We start from the raw sequence: 16615 nt of genomic DNA on the forward strand, positions 1-16615 counted from the left end.
GAAATTTGACTCCCTGACAAAGTGTCCCTATTAGTCTTTCTTCTCATCTCTAGGTGCTCTGTGAAGAGCGGCAGCCTCCCTGCTCTACCCCTTCAACCCCAGTAGGGCACCAGGTAGGGCTGTGGAACACACCAAGCCCAAGCCGGAGCTGGCTGTGGTGGAGGCCTCCCTCTCTGCTTAGCACCATAACTCAAATCGCCAGCGCTCTCTCGGAGCGCTCTGCAACCTTTGCCTCTGCCTCCCAGAGAATTGTCCTGTCCTTCCCCTCCCCCTCTGCCAATGCCCCCCTGCTGATCGCCTAGAATTTGTGCACCTGAAGGTTTCCATTCCATGGGAACAAGGAGCTGGACACATTGATCAGAGCTAATTCCATGATGTAGGCAAAAGCCCAGAACTCAGTTGAGTAACAAGGGAAGAAATGCAGCCAGCAGGCATTAAAAGAAACATGGACTCTAGCCTTTCAAAAACTTCAGGTCAGAGCTCCATTTCCAATTACACCATCAAACCGCTTTCTCGGTGGGGAAAGCAGAGGCTCTGTGACTTCCAGCACAAAGGACCAGAGACCACAGCAAGCACTCGCTCGAGACATGACTTGAGCCAGGACGTAACTGGATTACCCCAGACTGATGAGGAATGGGACATGTCTTCATCCGGGGAGGGCCCTGTCACAGTGGGGCAGTCCTGTGACGCTGATCTCCCCAGCCTCCCTTCGATCCCACAGTGCGAGTGTCTTGTCAGGGCTGGTGGATTATTAACAGAGGTTATTGGTCGCCATGGCAAACAATTGATCTTGCACTGAACGTAATCTCATTTAAGGGGTGCAAAAAAAAAAAAAGACTTGGGGGCAGGGAGGATGTATAAATTGCCCAGCGCTGTCAGGGACCGCTCCAGTCTGGAAGCCTAGGAAGCACAGAGATCAGAGGTTGGCTTTGTGGTCCCAGGAGCTGCTCAGCAATTGGGGACGATCACTGGGACACTTTGGCCAAACGCCCTGGGAAGGGCGGTGAAAAGCTTTGATCTCAGAGCCTGTGCCACCCCAGCATGTGCACCGGGAGCTGTGCCAAGTGCCTGGGGGGCACCCTCATCCCCCTGGCTGTGCTCGGCTTCCTGGCCAACATCCTCTTGTTTTTCCCTGGGGGGAAGGTGATAAACAACAATAACAACCTGTCGGATGAGGTCTGGTACTTCGGAGGCATTATAGGAAGTGGAGTCCTGGTAAGTACGGCAACCTTGGGAGCCCTAGCGACACTCTCCTCAAATGGGGTGCTTATGGACAGGGACATGTTCAGAAGCCGCCAGGCGCCCCAGCACTGCAGGATGAAAATTAGTGCCTCAGTTTCCCTCCCCAAGCCGGGGCTGGTAGTACTTACGGGACATTGGGTCCCGAAATCATTGCTTCCTTGCAACAAGACAGTGTTTTGGTCCTTAAAAGACCAAAGTCGGTGCTTTCTGGCAAATGCGTTGACTTAGAGCCACCAGGAGACGCAGATGCGCCCTACTAGGTTCTTGTTGCCCATACAGTTGGAAACCGCTTGGGTGGGGTGGGCAGGCGGCTCACTGTCTAGGACGATCGGGGGCTAGTTCCTTATCTGTGTCCTAAGCCACCATCTAAATGGAAATCCAGGTGCCTCATTCAAGCTCCAAATGGAGCCTCAACACTCAATAGGGCCGCGCTGGCTGTTAGCACCTGCCGCCCCCTCGAGCCGCCGGGCGGGATGTGGGAAGGGGCTCCCTGTCGCAGCTGCAGCCCCTCTGAGCACATCTGTCCTGCAGATGATATTCCCTGCGCTGGTCTTCTTGGGCCTGAAGAACAATGACTGCTGTGGCTGCTGCGGCAATGAGGGCTGCGGGAAGCGGTTTGCGGTAAGTCGTCCCCAAACCGGGCAGCTGCTGGAGTCTCCCAGGGTGCCCCGTCTGCTCGTGCTGCACAGTGTGGGGTGGGAACAAGTGACCAGCCCCCGCCGAGATCCTGGGAGTAGCTGGTGCAGGGACGAGGCTGTGTGTCATCCTTCCTGCTTTGGCGAAACGGGAAGGACAAGAGGCGTGTCGTAGAGAGAGGCTGCCGTGTGAGGTTCTGCAAGCTGCACCACCCTAGAAAATGGTGGTGATGTGCAGAGACACTCAAAGCCCGCAGGCTGGGGAGGTAGGGAGGGGCTGCAGCACTCTGTTTGCCACTGAGGGGCCAAGAGCCCTTGGGGAGTCAGCCTCCCCCAGCGTGCCATTGCCTCATCTCGAAAGGGGCGGGATGAGATGACCACTCCCGTCCCTGCCGGCTCCCTAAGTTCCCATGTCCACCAGTGCCAGGCCCACTGCCTCGGGAGCCCAGCACCCCACTCCCACCCGGGTTCTGCCTCAGCACTGCTGTCTCCTTTTTTCACTCAGCCACACATCTAGTGGGTGAGCTAGAGATCAGGGGGGCACCATGTTCCAGGGAGAGGGGAAAGAATGTGGGGACACGGGGTCATGGTCCATTCCTGCAGCTGGGCAGGTCACCGCCCAGCTTCTCTGCTCCTCTGTGCAGTGAAGATGGTGGGCTGGATGAGAACTCCCCGCGTGTGGAGCAGTCTGGTGGCACAGACACCCTACGTCTTTAAACAGTGCTCAGCTCTCCTCAGTCCTTTTTGATTCTGTCAAGGAGGAAAGACTTCTTGTGGTGGAATGAAGTCTTTGCTGTCTCTGGCTCTTCAAAAAACCTCCCCTTTTACCAAAGGAAGGACTAGTGTCAGGCCCCAGGAATGCAGGAGGCACTGTGGAACTAAAAGTTCCCAGGACTGTGTTAATGTTTGCCCACAATCTACTTTTTCTTTCATAATGGTGATAGAAGTGAGTACATAGAGCACAGGCTTGTGGAAAGCTGTGAAGGTTTCAGAGACATTCATTGATTGACAAATGGACCTGGGCTTACTGGGCAGACTGGTGAGGAAAGCCGGCTCCTTCTCCAGCCTCCACTGCTTTCCATTAAGGAGACTCGTGAAGTTCTTAATGGTGTACCTAATCCATTCTGAGACAGAATCACTTCAGCGTTTCTCTCTCGTCATTCTTTGCCCCATTTATTCTGGAAAAAGATAAGTCGTGAGGACCGAGGACCGTGCCGTCCTCAGCTACAGGTTTCAGTAGGCGATCATAGATCACAGATCATCCAAACCGAGGTTTACCTTCTGAACATCCTCAGGAGTCCCAAAGGAGCAATGGCACCCACTGTTAGTCAACATTTAACATCAGCACTTACAAAGAGTGTAAAAATAGCCACCAGGTATTTGATGTGGTCAGGTAGTACATGGGTATTCCACAGATGATATTTCCAGAGGATTAATTATCAAGAAAGGAAAAAACAGATCATTCACTTCTCCTGGAAATATATTCCATTATAATGTGGGAACTTTTGGAGGATTAATTAGAGATGAGAATTTGGAAAAAAAAAATTAGCAAAGGAGTTTGGATGAAAAGAAAGAAAATCACGGTTTAGAAATCTAGCCACTCACCCCTGGTGCTGACAGAAGGCTGAGGGCAGCCCAGGCAAAGCCAAGGGTGTTTGCTTGCTTGTTTGGTTGGTTGATTTTAGGGTTGTTTTTTTTTTTAACAATCACAGTGAGACGTGAAATTCAAAGGATAATGCAAAATTTACCTTTTTACCTTTTTAACATTAGATTTAACTGAGGTGAAGAGGAAGCAGAAAAGTCACGTTTTTCCAAGTGCAATTGAATCAGTAAGAGGTGGAAGTTTTGGTCTAGCTGGCGCTCATCCTCGGTCAGGGCTCCCTGACCTCTGCGGGGGATTGAGGGTGACAGCTCCCAGTGACTGGGCAGTGTCCATCAAAAGACCAACTTTGCCAGGCTGTTAACCAAGGTACCCAGCCATGTGCCCTGGACCACAGTCATCCAGGCAGCACAAAGATTTCTGTTCTTTGTGTTTTCACCAACTGCCAACTTCTAAATTGAGAGACAGCACAAAAAAGTATCTGGATATCTGGCTTTTTTTTCAAAAGATGAAAAAATTGCCTTGACACCTCTGTGCCCACACTTTGGCACAACAGCGGCCCAGCCTGTGATGGGCAGGGCTGCGCTCAGGGTCACACTTGCTGCCCCTCTGTGAGGGACCCTGCTGCTCCCGCGAGGCTCTAACACTGTTCTTCTTGGAGTTCACACGTTCCAGGGCGCCAGGCAGACACCTTGCCAGGCAAAAAGAAAAGGCTTCGGTGTGAGTTGTTCGGTATGGGAACACCAAAGCCCTGGACAACTATTTCAAAGGCACAGGACATCCCTCCGGAGCTCAGAGGGCAGGGGAGCACCCCAAAGCCCACCGCAGGAGGTGGGCCTGCTGCCTTCCTCTCTAGAGCTTGCTTCTTGCTCCCTTCCCTCCCCACCCCGCTCCCGCTCCCTCTCCCGACTTTGTGGTGGCAGCTGCACCACTCGGCAGTGAAAGCAGGATGTGGGAGCTGGAGAAGGAGGCTGTGCTGTTTTTAGGCAAGCGGCTGGCCGGGAAGAACCCATCTTCCCAAGGCACTTCTGAGCAAATGGAGGCCGCCGGCCTGTGAGGCGAGTGAGAGTGCAGCTCGCAGCAGATCTGCTCCTTTCAGGAGCCGGGCAGGGCATCCTGAGGGCACAGACTGTGAGAATGGAGGACGTTGGCTGTGAAGGCCAGGCCTGGGCTGTTTGCAGGGGCACCCCCTTCCTCCCAGGCCTGGCCTTCTCCTGCCCTCTAAGCCTTCAAACAGTTGATCCTTTGGGCCCAAAAGGACAGCTCATTAGTTTTATCAGCTTTAATAGGGTCTTGTGCAGATCTCGGACCTGACTCAAAGCAGTGTCTTTGTAACGGGAGGGGAGGTCGAGCCCTTGGAGGCAGGCTGGCATGTCAGCGACCACAGACCATAGCAGGTGGCTAAGATCCCCGCAGCTCCAGGCAGGGCAGGGCGGGGCACTGACGCCCGTCCAGCAGGAAGCTCTGGGTCCTGCAGTCAGCTGTCCTCCTTGCCCAGCTCAGCAGCACCCCCTAGGGACGCCTCCTGGGGAGCACTTCTGGGGACGGACAAAAGCATTCATTTCCTCCTCTAGGACTTTATTCCTTGGAATGACAGCAGCTGAAGAAAGGCAGTTCTTTTGAAAGCTAGCTTGTCTTGGGAAGGGACTGAAGTATGGAACAGTGTTTCTTCACTATTCTTTAAAGTCTTTTGGTGTTGGCTGGGGTGTGGCTTGGTGGTGGAGGGTTTGCCTAGCATGCTAAGGCCCGGATCCATCCCCAGCACTACAAAAGATAAAAATACAAGGATAAAATAAAGTCCTCTGCTGGGAAATGGGCCAGGGGAATTGCTGCCTCTCATGAGAACTTTGCGAGGATCACGGAAGGACTGGTGGGAAGGCTGCCAAGGGATGGACTAGCACCTGATGGCAGGGCCTGCCCCTCCCAGTTCCACCACAGGAGAATTCACTATCTTTATTTCCCTCCCTGGAATTTTGCTCCTTGTTTGTCGAAGGCAAGAGTGAGAGTGGGTATGATCTAAAAACATGTCATTGACATTTATTGAGTGCTTGTTAATGTCATGGGGAATTATCCAAACCTTGGGAATAGGCGAAAGAGATTTCTGGTGTGGTGTCAGTGACATACTAGGCCATGACCTAATAGACCCCCCCCAGCATGGGTAGAGGTGATACTGGATTTCTAGAGGCCACACCTATGACTCCTGGTCACTATTGAGCAGGTGCTCTGTCAGGCAGGTAGTTATGGAGGAGGAAGAGGGAGCAGAGACAGGAAGTCACTTCCCTAGGTGGTGAGGGAGGAGCCAAGACTCAGACCCAGCTCCATCTACCCAGAACCTGTGCCCTTGACCACAACACCATGGTGTCCCTCCTTGCAACTGGCAAAGCATGGCCGTGGTTCAGAAGCGTAAGGAAAGCTCCCATCCCAACTCCAAAGTCTTGTCTCTACTGCCCAGCGGTGACCGGGTCCTGACACACCCACGGCCTCCTGCCACTTTGAGTAATACCGAGTGTCTAAAGGGTTCTGTAAGGTTTTTAACTTGATCTCAGTAACTTTTCTTTTAACATAGGAAGTTTTGTGTCATGAAACCCATGATAAATTGTAGTTAATCCATGCTGATTTTTTGTGAGTTTTTGTTTTTTATTGTTTCTTATTTTTTCTGCTGATCTTAAGACTTATTATATCCCCACAAGTGAATCTGGCCATGTTTTCAGACTTCTGCATGTGAAATAACTTCGTGTGATTGATCCATTCTGAAAAGTTTTGAAAGTCAGTTTAGTTTAGGGCACTCCTTTTATTTTAAGGTGCGATATTTCAAATTTGAATTTGAAACTAGAATATGCCACTTGTAACTATGACATCACAATCAAATGGCATATTTCTTCAGATATGTCTTTTTATAATTCTTGGTGGCACTGGGGTTTGAACTCAGGGCCTCACGCTAGCTAGGTGGATGCTCTCCCACTTGAGCCACTCGGCCAGCCCCAGATATGTCTTAATATAGAAAGAAAACATCTTTGATTCCATTGATGGTCCCACGTTCTTCCTACCACACCTCTGCTCTCCACCGCCAACCGGCCAGGGGTTCAGTGCACACCATGTCCGTGCATTTTTAAATTTTCTGCTGCCCAAAACACCTTCCCAAGTGGTCTGTCCTGTGCTGTTTAAGACAGCAGCTGGGATCCACAGGTCGTGACCTCAGTTTGTGAGTGTGGCTAGTCTACACTGACAGGTGCTGCACAACACAGACTGGATTTCATAGTCAGTGCAGAAGAAATTCTTGAAATATTCAGAAATGTTTATATCTTTGCCCGTGGCAGTGATAATGTGGTGGATGTGTTGAAGCAAAAGACGTCCCTAAAATTAATTTCTCCTACTTCTTGTTCCTTTTTTAAGTGGTGGTGACTAGAACAGCTTGAATTACATGTGGCGGGTGCTGGTGGGGGCTCCCATGGTGGTGCCTTGATCAAGGGACAAACCATCTGATTGGTGTTTTATGTCACTGTGACTTTCCATCTATGCAGACTTGCCTAAATCGAGGATGGTTTTGAACTCACTTTCCATATCACCAGGTACATGCTTGCTAAACTGCTTCAGAGCGATGTCTAAAATCCTTCACTCAGCAGAAGTAGCACAAGTCAGTTTCTCCTCTCACTATTATAAAGAATTTATCCTTAGATGGGTTAAAAGACACCATGGTGTCTTTTACATCAAGCCACACGGAACCCTTCAGTCATCAATGAAGAGATGAAAGGATGGGGACAGGGTGAAGGAAGGAACACGACACACAAACAGCCATTGTGGAGCAGCCCACAGGCCCTGCCTGCTGTCACAGCTGGTCACAGCTGGCTCCTGCCCCGTAACCTCCCGGGGTCACCGTGGCCCAGCAGGCCAGTCAGGCTTGCTGAGCCACCTTGGGTCACCTGAGGAACTCAGAGGTCTCTCTTCTCTTCCAGATGTTCACCTCCACCATATTTGCCGTGATCGGATTCTTGGGCGCTGGTTACTCCTTCGTCATCTCAGCGGTCTCCATCAACAAGGGGCCTAAGTGCCTTACGAGTAATAGTACCTGGAGCTACCCCTTCCAGAGCGGGTGAGTGCCACCCCTCCGTGCTGTGCCACTGCGGGACTGGGGAATGGCCGGGGGAACGCATCCTTTCTTCCTCCTCCTGTCCTCGTGTGCCAGTCTCAGGCCCGTGGCTCCTTTGAGACAGACCTGGTGCTGAGTGGAGAGAAATTGTGTGCTTTCTAATCTCTGATCATTCTGTTGACCGACAGCAGGGAAATAACCGAGGGAGGTGGCTCCATTGGCCTATCAGCAGCCACACAAAGCAACCAAAAATATTAATAGACACATAGTGGCTTCCATTACACCATTGCAATTATTATCACTTTCGTGTTTTGAGTCAGGGCCTCACCGCGTAGCCCAAGCTGGCTTCAAACTCACTATATAGCCAGGCTGGTCTTGAACTCCTGATCCTCTTGCCTCAGACTTCTGAGCGCTGGGATTATAGAGTGCACTCAGCTTACAAATCTCATACTAGAAGATGAGAATGATTCTCACTTGCCATGCTCGAGGGCTATCACCAATACCTGAATTTCCCTATAATTAAGCGATTTTTTTTAAGGTGCAAATTCACTGAAGTGACACTGGAAATAGGGTCGATTCTTCTTCATGAGAGGTAACAGAATTCATCAGAATAGTATTTCATATTTTCATGGCACTTTGTAGGTTTTGGGCTGCTTTTTCTTCACAAATTTGTATGTCTGTAGCAACCGCGAAGACTAGTAACTCTCAGGAAATCTAACTGTCACAAAGTCACACGGTCAGACAGGCTTCTGACGCAGGGTCCTGGTGTCTGCCCTAAGACTGCCCTGCTCGGTGCAGTGGCCCCAGTGGCCTAACCGAAGTGGAAGACAGTGACAAACTGCTTTCCTCGGTCAGGTGCTGTTCTCAGGTGCGCTCTCACCACAGTGGCTCGTAGCAGGTGCACCGATGGTGGAGGTGAAAGGTTCCCCTCATGGCATCGCTGTAGACCGTCGCTACACGGTGCTGACTGGACCCTCTGCCCCAAGGGCATGGACCACTTCTCGGCCTCACACAATGAGAGGCACATGCTTTGGGGGTGGGGGGTTCAGGAAATGTGGGTGTTGGGTTTTCCTGCGCATCGAGGACAGGTACCATAGGGTACCAATATTCAGCTGTCCTTGGCGTCCATGGGGGTCACCCCAGGACCTCTGTGGACACCAAAGCCTGCGGAAACTCAAGTTCCTTGTGTACAGTGACACACGTCCTCTGTATGCTTTAAAGAGCTCATGATACCTCACGCATCGTAAGTGCTCTGTAAACAGCTGACATGGTGGCGTTTGGGGAACAATGACAAGGGCAAAAAGCCTCTGCCCAGGTGCCATATGGAGAAGATCTTTGCAACGATTTTTATCCAAGGTTGGTCGGATCGAGCATTCGAACCGACTGCATCACCTTGAACCTTGTGTATTAACTCACGGCGAGGTCCTAATGGACCCCAAGAGCAGGCCTGGGGCGGGGGAGGGGGAGGCAGGCATTCTGAGTGACAGTCTCAGTGCGTTCACAGGCGTCCCCTGGGTTCCACAGCGAGGCAGGACAAGGGCCCCCCCACCGTCCTCATTCAGGGACTCCAGATGTGTGGGGTTCACTGTGGACAGCAGAGGACCATGGAGCTCAGACCCCAGCAGGTTGGCCGACCTTCTCAGAGGTTCTTCCCGTAGCTCCTCTCCCCCACCCCAGGGCGCCTGAGGCTGCAGTGTGTCCCCCTCGAGGAACCCTCTGTCACTTCTGTCACTTCCCTCGAGCACGCGTTTCCATGTTTTTCTGTTACGGGGACAATACCACCCTTGAAGAGCCTATGGTCAGTTGGACAAAGCGGTGTCCAAGACAAAGACGGAGGAAGCAAACACGACCGCGCCATGTGTCCCCACGGCTCCGACTGGAGGATGCGGCTCCCTGGCCCGCTCACTCCTGCTTGGGACGGGATGGGACCCGGGTCCAAGGTACCACTCGAAAAGCTGACTTAGGAAAAAGCCAGGAGCGCACTTTGCCAAGTTCTCTGCCCTCGGCTGAGGGAGTGTACATTCCTCCCACGGCCCGGCCTGTGCATCACCCAGGACAATGTTATCTTAGCTCCCCTCAGGGTACGGATTCAGACGGGGGACCTCTCACTAAGTCCCCTTCGCCCCCGGCCCGGGGTCAGCAGCCTTCCACTGTCTCCTTACCCAGCATATACATATAGGCATCACTGGGATTTGAACCCAGGGCCTCATGCTAGCTGAGCAGGTGCTCTGCGGCTTGAGCCACACCTCTGGCTGTTTTTTGCTTTACCCTGATTTTCAGATAGGGCCTCGAGCTTCTACTGGGCTGTGTCGGATTGCAATCCTCCTACCTATACCTCCTGAGTAGCTGGGATTACAGGCAGGAACCACCACGTCTGGCTCCCATCTCCTATCTTAGGAAATCCAAGTTTACATTTCTTTTTTATCTTATCTCCCATTGCTAGCGCTGAGCCTTCCTTCTGACCACAGAGGCTCATCTGGGGTTTCTTATAACAATGATTGAACCTTCTGTTGCATCCACACCGTTTCATTTGACCCTCATAAAGAGCTGGTCGAGTTTTAGCTGTCTATCAGAGGCCAGGGAGCGGAGGCCCAGGGCGACAAGTGACCGGCTTGGACGAACACGGTTTTAATGATGAGTTTCTGACTCCAAGTCTCAGTGACCACCATGACATCACTCCTGCCTCTGTCTCCACTGGCTTTTCCTACACTGTTGATTCTTCTTACCCAGAGCTGAGCACCACAGCAGCTGTTTTAGCTGCCTGCCTGACAGGGCGCAATCTGCTTAGTGAGGAGAAAGGACAGGTGTTTCTCCCTCCTGTCACCTGATAGCCACAGCGGTAGTTGTTGTGTCTCCTTCTTGTTCTTCCTCCCCCTCCTGTTCTCCTTTTTCTTCTCAATGACAAAGTGCTAAGTGATTTCATGCCTTCCTAATAAATCTGAGAAGAATTTTTATCCCTAGACAAGAAAGGAAGATCAAAAAGTTTAAGTGGCTGGGTGTGGTGGTTCACACCTATAATCCCAGCCATTAGGGAGTGCTGAGGCAGAATAACCTCAAGTTCAAGATCCTGTTTCCAAAAATCAAAGGGAGGAAAGTTTAATTTGCCCAGGGCGCCCCTCCTTTTGAAATGCATTTCTTCAACACCTCACTTTGTGCTGACCTCTCTCAAGTAGGGACAAAGCACAGACTGGCAGCGCCCAGTGAGCACAGAGTTAGTGTGTGGTGACCCTGGAGAGAGCCCTGCAATGCAGAGAGAGGCACCCTGGAGGTGGGGGCGAGGAAGACCTCTCAGGTGGTGGCGTGGCCTGGGAGGATGAGCAGAAGTCTGCCTTCGGAGAGGGAGGAGAACGGGCCTCGCCCGGGGTGTCAGGGCACCGTGCGGCCTGGGGCTCAGGGTGGATGTGAGCAGAGGAGCAGAGGGGCTGCTACATGACAGACATGGCCAAGGTCACCGAGAGGCAGGCTGGGACCTCAGGACCCAGGGGATCAGCAGAGGATCTCAAGCAGGATGCGAATTGGCCACTTGGGGTTTTGGAATAACGATGACATTAGTGATTGGAGGATGAACACAAGGGCTCATAACAGAGAGAGAGAGATAGAGAGAGAGAGAGAGAGGAGAGAAGAGAGAGGGAGGGGGAGAAGGAAGGAGAAAGAAGGATGGAGGGAGAGACTGCGAGACAGAGACACAGAGAGAGAAAGACAGAGACAGAGAGGCAGAGAGAAAGAAACAGAGTGGGACCATAGAGAGACAGAAAGAGAGAGAGAGAGAGAGAGAGAGAGAGAGAGAGAGAAGCATCTCCAAGGCAATGGAATTGAGGCTCCAAGGAAAGAGCTTCAGAGTCATTCAGAAGTCATTGTCCAGAGTTAGGAGTGAGGTGAGGAGAAAGGGGACAGGTCATCATGGTGGATGCTGACCTCCAGCTTGGGGCGCCAAGTCCAGGCTCTTAGATGTGTAGAATTTAGCACTGTTTTACTCAAAAGTGTTTGCTGGGGACAAGATTCAAGGAGTGAGGACAGTTAACTCTTCTGTCGTAAGAACCTCATCAAAGACACATTCAGAAGGGAGCAGACACGTGGAGCATTCGAGATGCCCCTCTTGGATTCCTTTGAGATACAGCCTCTTCCACCCACAGCCTTCCCCCTCTCTTGGAAAACGGGTCACTGGCCCTGACCCTGAGCTGCCGAAAGGGAAGCGGCTTGCACGGGACGTGGGGGACAGGCGTGGGCAGGCAGCAGGAAGAGCCAGGGCCAGCAGCACAGTGTGGGAGGGAAGCAGCCAGGAGAGGAGGCTCCCGTGTCCTAAGCAGGGGCTGAGTGGGGACACCAAGACCCACCACCCCACACTCGCAGAGTCTGCCTGCACCCCCTGACATACGCATATGCACTGGCACTTCAAGTCACTCGTTAGCAAGGAACATACTCCCTAGTGACAGGGTTAGACGATGGCTTTGCCTTTGACCGCAGAGGAGCCAGTCACCCCTCTGCTACACAGCCATGGTTGGCTTTGGGGGATGCCTTCATCTGTGACACAGAAGTGACAATGGGTCTGTCACGAGCTAAGGTGAGAATAAAAGCATCCCGTGCCCATAGGACAGTTTCCTGCCACACACGAGACACATTCAGTCTTATTCCTGACGGTTGACTCTTTGGCGTGGAGGTCATTACTGTGCATTGTTTAAAACAGTTTCGTGACTTCATTTCAGTCCTTTGAACCCCACACAAGAAGGCTCAAAGGGAACAATGTCTTTACCATCGACAGATCAACCTGCATGGACAGGCCATCGTGGGTGAATGGTGCAAGCGTCACAGCGAATCGCATTTCAAATGCACCCCGGGGTGACCGTTCAAGTGGAGTTGGGGGAGGGTAGAGCAGGGGCTTTGGAGTCGGACTTGCTACAGGCGTGTGTCATTCTGAGTGAGCAGTTACAAATGCCACTGCAGGCCAGGCGCTGTTCAAAGTCAGCCTCAATCTTTGTAGGGTTAGGAAGGGCAAGGCAAATCCACCTGCCTAGGGCCCAGCCCGAGGTCAGGCCTGCCCCCGGGAAATGACAGCTGCTGTGTTTATTGAGTACCCCCTGTGCAGGACCCAGGGATGGCAATGGGGACATGGCCTCTGTCTTGTGGGTTTACAGTCCCAAGGAGAAGACAAACATATGGACAGATGGTGACAGAGCAGGGGCACTGAGACTCTGAGAGTCAAGTCCAGAACCAGGGAGCTCAGGGACAGGATCCCCGGGGCGGAGGGCAGTAGGAGCGGCCAGCACTCCTGGGCAGTGTCCCTGCATGGACAGGCCTGGGACCCTATGCCTGCCTTGGCTGCCTTTGCTGTGCTCGTTGACAGGGTGGCTGGACGCCATACCCCTGTGGTGATGTAACCTTGAACGCCAGGGAAGTGACCAAACTGCTTCTTCTTTTTTGCAGAGGTGCAAATGCGCCCGCAAGTGGGGCTGGAGAGCAGCAGGGCACACGGGATGGCTGTGACTTGGAGCTGGGAGTGTGGGGGACAGGGCAAAAGGCTGGGGACCCCCTGGCAGTTTGTGACAGTGACCGGCAGGGGTGGGATTGACAGGGCTGCTGGGGCCGCAAATTCGACCCAGCTTCAAGTTCCCAGCCAGGAGCTCTTTTGCACCCTCACCACTAGGAGGAGTAAGGGCTTCGTGCTTGCTAGGCAGGAGCTCGATCCAGCACCCGAGAGGCCTCTGATCCTTTCGCTCTGGTTATTTTGGAGATGGGGGTCTTGTTTTGGGGGAAGGCAGGCCTGGACTGCAATCCTATGTATATAGTACACTTCCCACACTAGCTGGGATGACAGATGTACCACTAAACCCACCGATTGTTTGAGATGGGGTCTCTAACTTTTTGCCCTGGCTGGCCTCCATCCATCCACAACCCTCCCGATCTCAGCCACGTTAGTGGGATTACAGGCATGAGCCACTGGCGCCCAGCAGCGTTTTCCTTTTAGTCAGATGACACAGTTGTATTTGATGTGGCTTCAGATAGTCACTGAACCAATCATTTGTCCAAAGTTGAAATGGTGTCTAATGCTGACAGTTAAGAGAAACTGCTGTGAACATGTGGTGGTCCTCGTTTTTCTGTCCCGTCACAGATGGTGGATTTACCCGTATTCTCTCAGTCCGCTCACAATTGCTCTGTCGCTTAGCGCTCTGTGACCTGGGCAAGTCACATACCCTCTGTGTGCCCCGTGTCCTCGTCCGTGGAAAGGAAGAAGGGAAGCATGGGTTCGTGTGACAGTAGGTGAGAGAAGATGTGTGACGTGGTCAGAACGAGGTCTGGCACGCAGGAAGTACTCAACAAACAATGCCAGCTTTGCTTTTCCTGCAGTTACTCTTGGGTGTTTTTTCAGAGCTTGTGTTCGGTGGAAAGTCTTGCACGAGAAAAACTTTGTCACCGGGGAATTGCACGAGTTTTACTCCTTTCGCCCCCATCACCTGCAGGGACTACCTCAACAACCAGGACCTCTGGAGCCAGTGCCTAGAGCCCCCCGACGTGGTCCCCTGGAACCTGACCCTCTTCTCCATCCTGCTGATCATCGGCGGAGTGCAGATGGTCCTCTGTGCCATCCAGGTGATCAACGGCCTCCTGGGCACCCTGTGCGGGGACTGCCAGTGCTGCGGCTGCTGCGGGGTGAGTGAGGGGGCAAAGCCGGGTGGAGGGTGGAGGGACGCCAAGTCAGGCCACCACGGGGGGCGCAAAGCCGGGTGGCACCTGTGGGCTCTGGGAACAGGGACATTGCACTGCCCTGCCCAGGCCGGAGCTGCCGTGCTGCTCGGCTCACATCCAGGTGGCCCTGGTCCTGGAGGCTGGACCCCACTCCTCACCTGGCACTTCCCGGGGACGTTTCTGTGACAATCTCAGGAATGAGCGCATGTCACACGGGCAATGTCAGCAGTGACATGTCACGTGTGGCCGGGGAGGCGCCCTCTGCCTCGGGTGAGAAGATGGAGCACACAGGCCACACTCGAGGTGATGCCCCATCCAGAAAAGAGAACTGATGGGAGAAGGAAAGGAAGCCACGGAGGCCTGACCTGTCAGGCCTGTCACAAAATGTCAGCTACAACCGTAAAGCCAGAAACACGCAGGTAGGCAGAAAGACGGTGACCAAGTCAGACCAGGTCACAGGGAGCGTACACACTTTATCATAAAAGGACTCTCAAGTGTCCTCATTGGAGAGTTACGGGAATAAATTATCCGATCCACTTACTACTTAATAAGCTGATACGTTACACGAGTCAAATGATTTTATTTACTTCTTAGTAAGCATCGAATGCAGATAGCTCAAACACCAGACGTGTACAGAAACATAAAATTTTCACCGAGTCTCCCTCCTTTTGCCTTCCCTGCAGCCTCCCCTAAGGCCACTTTATCTTCTGCACCCCACAGGTCTTCATTGTCCTTTTCTTGGCACTATGGGGTTTGAGCTCAGGGCCACACTCTACCACTTGTCCCTCACCCCCAGCCCTCCCCGCACCCCCATGACTTTTTACTTTGGAAACATCACATCTTCCTGCAGTGACCCAGGACAGGTCCCCTGTGCCCCTGGGATGCCAGCACTTGACCCTGTCCCTTCCTGAGCCCTTGGAAAGTAGCAATGCGGCCTCTTTTCCCACAGGCAGCCGGCCTCTCCCCAGCCTCCACCCCAAACGCCTCTCGCCTGATTTAAAGAGAAGGTCACGGCCCTTGAATGCGGTGGTGACAAAGCGAAATTCAACTCGAGCCTTGGGGGCCAGGCAAATGCCTGTCAGGGGCTCTAAGGTGGCCGTCCGGGTGCCTCCCCCAGGGTGCTAGCCACATGTCCACTTCAACACTTAGACGGCCCAGCGAACAGATGCTGACGGTTATTTTCTAACAGTATGGGGTCTGGAAGGCAGCCTAGCATCAAGGAAAGGGTTCTGGGTTCGAATCCCAGCTCTCTATGTATTCATTGTGGCTTTCAACATAGCTCCTTCTCTCTGTGCCTCGAGCCAAGATCGTGTCAGATAATAAAAATCAAAAGATGCCCCATTCCTGTAACCTAAACACAGATAGCTCTGAGTCAAAGGCCGAGACGTGTAGAAACTGCGCAGCAGGGAGGGCAAGAGAGAGGAGGACAAAGCAGGACCAAAGAAGTGACCTCAGAATTAATTCACTTTTCTACCCCGCAGGGTGATGGACCAGTGTAACCGGCTGTGACAGCGCGTTTCTCTCCAGCAGTGGACGTGGACCTGGACGTGGACCTGGACGTGGGCGGCTCAGGAAGGGTGCCCTAGGCTTGCCCACCCCGCTGGGTTGATAATTCCAACCTGCTGCCTCCCTGGCAAAACTGGGGCAGCCCCCACCCCCATGTCCTTGCTCAAGGTAGAATTTTGTTATTTTCAAATAAAAATTAGTCTGGCCACAACCTAACAACTTTGATTTATAAGTCTTTCAAATTAGCTGCTTCTCAGAATTTAAGGACAGGGTCCAAGCAAATTTTTTCATGATTTTTTTTACCCTAAAAGAGTAAAGTGCATAAGCTCACTGCCATGCTGCTTGTTTGTATATAGAGACATTTCTATCTTTGGAAGCTTTACATAATTCAAAAAAACGAGAAACTTTTTAAAAGATTTATACGGACAGAGAATGATTGACGTGTCACAAGTGACTTCTGGGTGATGCTTTTTGTGTGATCTTCGCTGAGTTTCTTGTGCTCCTTTGTGTATATTAAATTAAAGTCTGAATTCAGAGGTGGTATAATAAAGATCGTGTGTGTTCTCGGGAGAGGCAAAAGACTTTTCTTTATCAACAAAACACGTGTTTAACAGAATTGATTTGGAGAGTAATTTTGCGGCCTATTTCCCAGGATTAAGATAAAAGGTAGAATTAATTCTACACGTTATTTATTAAGAGTCAGGCGATAAAACGAAACCTCAACTCCACAACACACCAGCCTAGGCATCCTGGGAAAGTGAGGTTCTGCCTCAGTTTCCCCATGTGTAAGAGGACTGTTGAAAGACAATCACCCAGGAACTCTTGAAGTCAGCGGAGGGAGAAATGAAGACCTGTGTCACTGTC

General features: G+C 52.2%; 1 protein-coding gene across 1 annotated transcript; it reads left to right on the forward strand.

Moving 5' to 3' along the window:
• The first annotated feature begins 878 nt into the window (after positions 1-878).
• Positions 879-16321, forward strand: Tm4sf4 (transmembrane 4 L six family member 4). Its single transcript, XM_020152180.2, has 5 exons — positions 879-1215; positions 1774-1863; positions 7431-7567; positions 14020-14209; positions 15727-16321. Exons 1-5 carry the CDS (start codon positions 1042-1044, stop codon positions 15742-15744), a joined length of 609 nt encoding a protein of 202 aa, XP_020007769.1. The 5' UTR covers positions 879-1041; the 3' UTR covers positions 15745-16321.
• The last annotated feature ends 294 nt before the right edge of the window (positions 16322-16615 follow it).

The sequence above is a fragment of the Castor canadensis genome, chromosome 17 (genome assembly GCF_047511655.1).
Source record: "Castor canadensis chromosome 17, mCasCan1.hap1v2, whole genome shotgun sequence".
Classification (NCBI taxonomy): domain Eukaryota; kingdom Metazoa; phylum Chordata; class Mammalia; order Rodentia; family Castoridae; genus Castor; species Castor canadensis.

Coding starts and splice junctions, on each gene's coding strand:
- Tm4sf4 (XM_020152180.2), top strand. CDS start 1,042: ATGTGCACCGGGAGCTGTGCCAAGTGCCTGGGGGGCACCCTCATCCCC. Junction 1,864..7,430: donor GCTGCGGGAAGCGGTTTGCG/GTAAGTCGTCCC, acceptor CTTCTCTTCCAG/ATGTTCACCTCCACCATATT. Junction 7,568..14,019: donor AGCTACCCCTTCCAGAGCGG/GTGAGTGCCACC, acceptor CATCACCTGCAG/GGACTACCTCAACAACCAGG.